This window comes from Delphinus delphis, chromosome 5, assembly GCF_949987515.2.
Source record: "Delphinus delphis chromosome 5, mDelDel1.2, whole genome shotgun sequence".
Classification (NCBI taxonomy): domain Eukaryota; kingdom Metazoa; phylum Chordata; class Mammalia; order Artiodactyla; family Delphinidae; genus Delphinus; species Delphinus delphis.
This window is the reverse complement of record NC_082687.1, coordinates 101,233,802-101,241,832: the sequence shown is the minus strand read 5'-3', so window position 1 is coordinate 101,241,832 and position 8,031 is coordinate 101,233,802. Positions and strand designations below refer to the sequence as shown.

At 41.2% G+C, this 8,031-nt stretch overlaps 1 protein-coding gene across 1 annotated transcript in view; it reads right to left on the bottom strand.

Annotated features, from left to right (window-relative positions):
* Positions 1–2,207: 2,207 nt before the first annotated feature.
* Positions 2,208–8,031, bottom strand: part of CLNK (cytokine dependent hematopoietic cell linker) — an 85,492-nt gene continuing 79,668 nt past the window's right edge. The window contains exon 16 of the mRNA XM_060013188.1: positions 2,208–2,471. Coding sequence (XP_059869171.1) covers positions 2,325–2,471 — 147 coding nt within the window. The 3' untranslated portion in view covers positions 2,208–2,324. The remainder of the gene's footprint in view (positions 2,472–8,031) is intronic.

Sequence of the window (8,031 nt, the reverse complement as noted above, 5' to 3'; positions counted from 1 at the left end):
TGTGTATGAAGACCTTAGTTCCAGCCACAAGTATGTCACTCTAAGATTTTGGCCAAGGAGACATAGTTTCCTCAATTATAAAATGGGTTATGAATACCTGCCCTGCCTTCTTTACAGAATTGTTGTAAAAATCAAGTACAATTGACATTTATATATTCTTATTCTTTAGTAATCAATTACAAGCAAAATGTCCTTATTACAATCAACACTGAAAATTAGAATGTCACTGTGGCAGACATGGAGGTGGGCCCCTTGAATCTCTCTTGAAATAAGAACATGCTGATCAAAAAGTTTTTTGTCGGCCTGCAGCTAATAGCACCTTCTGGGTCTCCCAGAGCATGTGAAGGTCATGTTTTCCTGGGCAGCCTCTGGCAATGACTTGGCATAATGGTGACTAAGACCTGGCCATTTCTGCACAACACGGGGCACTCTCCTCTGTGGGCAGTCTTTGCTCTGGATCTCACCAATGGGCTAGCCAAGCCTCTCCCAGAGCTGCATCTCAGTCTGATGCTTTTCCTGCCCATTCCTCTCTCCTTCCCTGTTCTTCTCACAGATGTCTCTCCTGTCTATTCCTATTCCATCTTCCCTTGATCTTACTTAGGCATTGCCTCCAATAAATATTAGCACTTGTAACTCTTGTCTTGGCATCTGAGTTCCAGAAGACTCAACTAATGTGGCCCCCCCAAATTGTCACTATTATGAATGTTATATTTCTTTCCAGAGATTTTCATATGTATAAGCATTGTGAGCATTTTAAGATGGCTCTACTTCTTTTTCCTTTATCATCATCTCATGCACTTATGAATAATAGGTGATAAAGCATTTTTTAAAATGTAAGCCTCATACAGTGCTAACCACCACCTGATGTTCATGGACTTTAACAACAACAGTGCCTGAGGAAACTCTGAAACATTTCTTGCGAACACAGCATTGAATGGCATGGCCCCGGTGAGAAGTGCAGCAGAGTCATCTGTAATCTTTCAATAACTTTTTAGGGTGAGGGTCATATTCTTTCTGCCCTCAAGCCTGTGTCCTCTCTGCAGAGTCTGTTTCTATGCTGGTCCTGGGCTTCATTTGTATTATTTTCATTGATATCTCTTGCCTTCTCATTCTTTCTGGCTTTACTTCTGCATTAAAGCTACAATTACATAAATACTCCATATATTTCACATGTAGGCTTTGGAAACATTTGAAATCATTGGGTACTATTAATTTCCATCAGCACTTTTTTGTTTTTAAACTTTACACCACTACAAGAGTTTGTTTATTTATATATTTTAACGTGGGTAAATCGGCATTTTCAAATTGTTTCTCTCTGTCTCTTTTAAATTTAACTTTTCAACTTGATTATAAAATTCCCTAGGGCAGAGAATGTACAGGGGAAGATATGCTTGGATGAAACTAGGCACATGGATAAAAATCTGGGATCTCTTCTTATATTGAGTAAGATCAATGACGTCTTTGAGCCTGTTTCCTCATCTGTGTTGTGAAACAGGAAGAAAATGTAATCCTCTTAGCTTTGAGTGGGGACAGCATCATGACATGTGTCAAGTTCCTGCAAGACACTAGCACTAATTCGAGGACAGTTCTTTTCCTTTGAATGGAAGTCCACAAATGGAATTAAAAATTTATACTTTCACTCAGACTTAAGCTTCCTCCCTTTCTGTGAATTTGCTAATTCCACTGGGCTTAAAGCTGCTCTAAACAGAGTAGGCTGGAGATGGTCCTATGGCCATTTCACACCATACTAAAAATATTTCTGATTTCTATCTTTCAAGTGGTGTTCACAAGTGATTTGTTTTTCCATACCACACCCTTCCCTAAAATTGAATTTCCAGAATTACAAATAAAATAGAGCTAACATTCACCAACATCTTTAGCATAAGGAATCATGAAAACTTTGTAAATGCACAAGTCCAAACAATTTTGAAATAAAGAAAGGCAGCACCGAGTGTTATAAAGATCACAGATTTGGGACTCTTACCTAGACTTGTCAGTTGCCAGCTGCAAACATTGAAGCAATAGCTTCCGGTAACCTTTGCTGCTCATCTGTAACATGAGCATAAGGACCGTGTTTTTGTTTTTTTCTTTAGAAGATGTTTTTTAAAAGCCAGTTTTTATTTTTTCATCTTATAAATATTTCTTCTGCAATTAGAGCTTTCAAAACCACAATTGATTTTCCAATTTCCATGATAGAATGTTTTTCTTTTCTACAGAATCAGAGAAGTAATCCCTTGAAACCACAGAAAACAATCTTTTGAAATAAAGGAAAAAAATGATAGAGGCATTGGATCCACTGAACTGAAGATGAAACAAAGACCAGGCTACATAAATGAGAAGTGTCTGTTGAGAGGGAGGGGCTGAGTCAGGTAACACTGTTCCCTGTGGATCCCAGTTTTATCCTTCCCGTCAATGAGTATAATAGGAAAATACTTGTAGTGTTCGATGATGTCTTCCACTGAGTCAAACTTCTGAAACACAGAAGAGAAAGTTAATGAAAATTTAGGTACCTTTGTGTCTGTCGATTAAAGTGCAGCCTAACATGCTTCGTTTTATTTAGGGAAGAGGTTAACTCATTTAATGTTTTTTAGATTGTAAAGGGGTAACAGAAAATGTTTTTATGTTTTTTTTTTTTAATGGATGTGACAAAGAAGCCCTTGAAGGATCAGTGATAAGATTAAGGTAACGAAGGTGACCAAAAGTGAGCCCTCCGCAGCTCTCGAAACTTCCCACCCACGGAATGTTCACCAGAATCAGGTTACACTGGACAAGCTCCACTCTGTGGTTACATGTTCCTACTGTAAGCAGTTCGGATGGGTTAATTACACAGCAGTCAGCCACAGAGAATCCCTGGTGCCTCCCTTACCTTGTCCCCAACTGTGACATACTAAAATCTAGAAGATCAGGGCTTGACTTCACTTCGTAAATTAATGGGAAAGGTCTGCGGTGAAATCTCTCTCCTGTACACCCCTCTTGTTCTAAAGCATTCTAGACTAATCAGAAAGAACACTGATGGGCTTCCCTATGGTGCAGTGGTTAAGAATCTGCCTGCCAATGCAGAGGGCACGGGTTTGAGCCCTGGTCTGGGAAGATCCCACATGCCACGGAGCAACTAGGCCCGTGCGCCACAACTACTGAGCCTGCACTCTAGAGCCCGCGAGCCACAACTACTGAGCCTGTGCCCTAGAGCCTGTGTGCCACAACTACTGAGCCTGCACTCTAGAGCCCGTGAGCCACAACTACTGAAGCCTGCACGCCTAGAGCCTCTGCTCCGCAACAAGAGGAGCCCCCGCAGTGAGAAGCCCTCACACAGCAGCGAAGAGGAGGCCCCGCTCACCCCAACTAGAGAAAGCCGGCATGCAGAAACGAAGACCCAACACAGCCAAAAATAAAATAAATTAATAAAAAAAAAAAGGAAAGAATACTGATGACCACAGGGCTCCTGGTAGTTCTTGGCCAACTTAGGTTCCTTCCCTGGGCTTCTTGTGAAATAATGAGGTGACAGTGAATCATTACACTTTTATGTTTCTAGAGATGTACAGATAAAGTGCTGGGGTGATTTAATGGAAAGTAAGATGATTTCAAGTATAGGGGAATCAGGAAGTGCTTTGTGGAAGATACAGACTTGAAATGGGCTACACATTCTGGGTGAGCCAAGTGGACAAAGTGGGTTTAAAGATCCTAAGAGCAGAGGAAGACGAGTGTGCAGGTGTTGAGAACACGTGGGCACAGATAGGAATTCTGATGAGTTTGGCTGAGTTCTTGAAAGGGGCTATTTGGAGATGATCAGGAAGAAAGAGCTTGCACGACCTGCCTTTTGTAACTTAGGGCAACACTGTGAAGTGAACAGGGAGGGAAGAGCGGACCTTCCCTGAAGAGCCAAGGGAACTGCAGCTCAGAGTGAAGACTGGCTTGCTTCACTTGTTACACAGCCAGAGGGCAGGACCAGGAATGCAATCTGGTTTTTCTGGACGTGTATCAGTTTCTTCCCTGATGCAGCTTTGCTTGTGGCTTGTGAACCCACTGTTCCAACAGAGCAGTGTCCAGATGATGCAGCCTGAAGGAGGGAGCTGCATTGGGGACGACTTTGATTCTCTTTAGTTTTGTACATCCTCCCTCTGCCCAGCACAGAAACGTTTGCAAGCCTGAGGGATACTCAAGAGGGAATGAGATTGTCAAGGTCCGTGTCCTCATGGGGATTCATGCATTGCATTCAGGCGGGGGCAGACAGAAAGTAATTCCCTATCCAGATAGATCATTTCATTTAGGGTTAATTTGCTGTGGAAATAATCAACCTGGGGCTTGAGAACCTCACACAGTCCTCCCCGGGCCTTCCTGATATTGACCAGTCCCTGCATCCATTCCATTCCTGTTCTTCTTGGGAACTGAGTCAACAAACCTCCGCCCACACCCTTAAGCTCATTGAGTTGGTTTGTCTTTTCATCTGAAAAGAGTTCTGATTAAATCTGTAAGTAACTTGCCCCTCTGAGCCCGATACTGGATCTGTGGCAGAGTTTTCAATGAGATAACCTATTTGACCACCCCTAGTAAGTACACAATCAATACTAGTCTCTACCTGATGCTAAGGTAAGGTGGTTGTCCAGCAGGGACAGTAATTGTTCTGCTACAGTAGTTGTAAGTGGAGGGCTGTGGAGCCCAAATGCCTGAGTTCCAAGCAAGGCTTTCCCACCCACTAGCGGTGTGTCCTTGGGCAAGTTTCTTACACTCTCTGTCTCAGTTTCGCTGTCTAGGAACAGTGATGGTAATATTAGGACCTACCTCTGAGGGTCATTGTGAGGGTTCATTGAGTTGACATACACAGCATTTAGAAGGGAGCTCTTTCTGCAGTGACTGCTCAGTAAATGTCAGTCATTGCTATGACCTCCTCCCTTCCAAGTTTGCCAAGAACATGATGAAAGAGCCATGAAATCACTGTAGAAGTTTATAGACTCTCATTGTAAGCCTTTAGGAAGAAAGGAAGGACATTTTTGTATTTCATTTCTAGTCATAAATTAAGGACAGAATTTTCTTTCTCTTTCTTCATACTTGAAACAAAAAATAATTTATGAAAAGAGATTTTCCATGCAGAACTCTTCTACAAAATTGGGTAACCCACATGGCACAAAGGAAATTCTCTATCCTGGGATTAATCTTTAGAGGGAAAAAGATTAATCTTGCTTTATAATCTCAGTCCTGTTTTCTTTAGGATGGTCCCAAAATAGTGAACTCAATACTAATTATTTACAATTACTGCAGGGATGATATTTTATATGAAAGTGTAATTTTAACAAGTAGTAGGAAGCAAGCAAGGAAGGAATAAATAAGTTATTCTGTCATTTCTTATTACTGACTTCTAGTGATAGGCTAACAACTGGTATATTACCCTAAAGATAATTTTTAAAAAGATTATAATTAAGCTCTTACTTTTATATTAAATTCCTTTTTTCAGGAGGACAGCAAATACCATCCTAATATTAGATCTTAAAATTTGTTTAAACCTTTTGTGATTGCCCTAAATACCAATGATAGGCAATGTTTCACTGCCAGAAAGCTTAATCAATCTGCTTGGATACACAGATGGGAGTGAAAGAAGAAAAGAGAAAAAGAGGAAGATAGAGAGGTGCAAAGACAGAAGGAGGAGAGAGAAGCAGACCAGGGAAGTGAGAAATCAACTCATTGGTTAATTGTCTCTGCTTCCTAGTCTTTGAACTTGAATTTATCAACTAAACGTCTATCATAATTTTTTAGCAACTTATCACAAACATTTGCAGGACAAGGAACGGTCCGATTAAAATTGCTCGCTTCTACTAGACTCCACAGAAATGTTGACAAATGTGATTTCTAAAACTTGGCAGCAAGTAAAGCTCTGCAGGTTATTAACAAGCAGGTGCCCTGCGGGCTGGTCCAGAGCCGCCAGTGTTCTACCAGGTGATAAATAGGTGCGTGCATAGATGGGCAGAGATTAACAGAGTATCCCCTGGATGGCAGGGACTCTGCCTTGCTCTGCTCTGTGTCCTCAGAATGAAGCATTGAATCTAGCATAATGTAGGCATAAAATTAAGGCTTGGCCCCAAAACTGAACAAATGGGAGACCCGGGCTGAAAGGTGGCCTCCAAAAGATATCCCATGTCCTAATTCCTGGAAGCTGTGAATATGACCTTCTAAGCAAAAGAGTGAATATTACTTTACATGGCAAAGTTAGGATTACATTAAGTATCTTGGGAGGAAGGTCTTGAGAGAGGGGCTGATCCTAGGTTATCTCTAAAAGCAGATATCCTGAATCCTGAATCCTCGTAAGATAGAAACAGAGGGAGATTCACATGGAGAAGAGGAGAAGGCGTGTGACCTCAGAGGCAGAGATCAGAGTGATATGGCCACAAGCCAAGAAAGCCACAGTTTGCTGACAGCCACCAGAAGCTGGAAGAGGCCGGAAGGATCTTCCCCCAGAGACTCCAGAAGAAGGGTGGCCTGTCAATACCTTGATTTCAGATTTCTAGACTCCAGAACTTCAAAAGAATACATATTTCTTGTTTTAAGCTACCAATTTGTGGCATTTTGTTACAGCAATCTCAGAAAACGAATATACTGGGTGCTCCCTGAATCTAAGTTCAGACACGAGTTTCTAGCCACATGGCTAGCAGAATGACCCAAATTTATAATATACAGCAAAATGGACCTTCCCAGTCTCATTCTTTGCAGGCATGTGTGGATTTGCTGGCCTTCTGTGCTTGTGACAGGTGTCGACAAGCTGTGCCTTCCCAGGGGACCCGTCCAGGTTTCTCCTGCAATTCTCATGGCTCCATGTGAGCTTTTCATCTGTGTCCGGGACACACAGACCCAGTGAAAGGGCTTTAGGGTATCATTTAAGAGAGAAATGATACTTAGCACCTGCCTCTATGTATCTGGCACTCTCTTTACAGCATCTCATCTTACACTCAGAATACCTCCCTTGGAATAGGTGTCACTGCATTGTATGTGGGGATAAAGTCTAAAGTTTGAAAGACAATCAAAAAGCCACAGGAAATCAAAATTATCCTTGAAAACCCTGTGCCTCATTACGTTTCTCCTGCAGAGTTGGACTAAGATGCTACTTCTTTATTCAAACACCAGATGAAGTAGCTAGTACCTGGCTTGCATTTAGCAGAGCCTTGCTGTAGCAAATTCTTTATCTTTCCTTAGAGGTGGGAGATTCTTCCTCAGCAAGGCAAAGGGCTCGAACTGTGAAAGGTGTGCAGGAGCTGAGAACAATCTAGATCATCCCCCTCTTACACCAGGGCACGGCTTGTTCAGAAGAGAGGCAGGAAGAACTACCTGTAAATTGTGATTTTTTCACCCAGGGCCTGGCACACAGTAAGCTCCATGGAAATCTTAGCTTTTTTTCAACTGAAATTCTGGGCTGTTTTCAAATGGGCTGGGGATCATTTGCATTTGCTATGATGCTATCTGAGACTATGTGAGAAAGTCAATATTTTTGCAGACTATATTAAACCCCAGCTTTGGCATGTACTAGCTGTGGCTGTGGGCCAGTTACTTCACATTTCTGTGCCTCAATTTCACCATCTGTTAAATGTATCAACAGCACCTACCCCACAGGGTTGCTATGGGATTAAACCGATCAAGTTAATGAATAATTGTTGACGGCACAGAATAGTGCCTGTGCATAATAAACGTATGTAAGTGTTAAATAAACATATGAAAAGGAGACTCTTGCTTGGGGGTTGCATGAGAGGAGAAAATTCCATAATAACACAAAAAGTGTTAAAATAGACAGTTGAATTCTTTTTTTTTCTTCTTTTTAGGTTATATAAATGAAAATTTATTTAGATTGAGAAAATAATCTCAAAATATTACAATATTTTTGGCCTAAAAATACTACAAATATAAAACTCTAGGAAAATGATGTCTATTTTATTTTTTTAATTTTAATTTTTTAATTGAAGTATAGTTGATTTACAATGTTCCAGGTGTACAGCAAAGTGATTCAATTATACATAGGCATTTGAATTCTTAAGGGGTCCTTGGTGACAATAA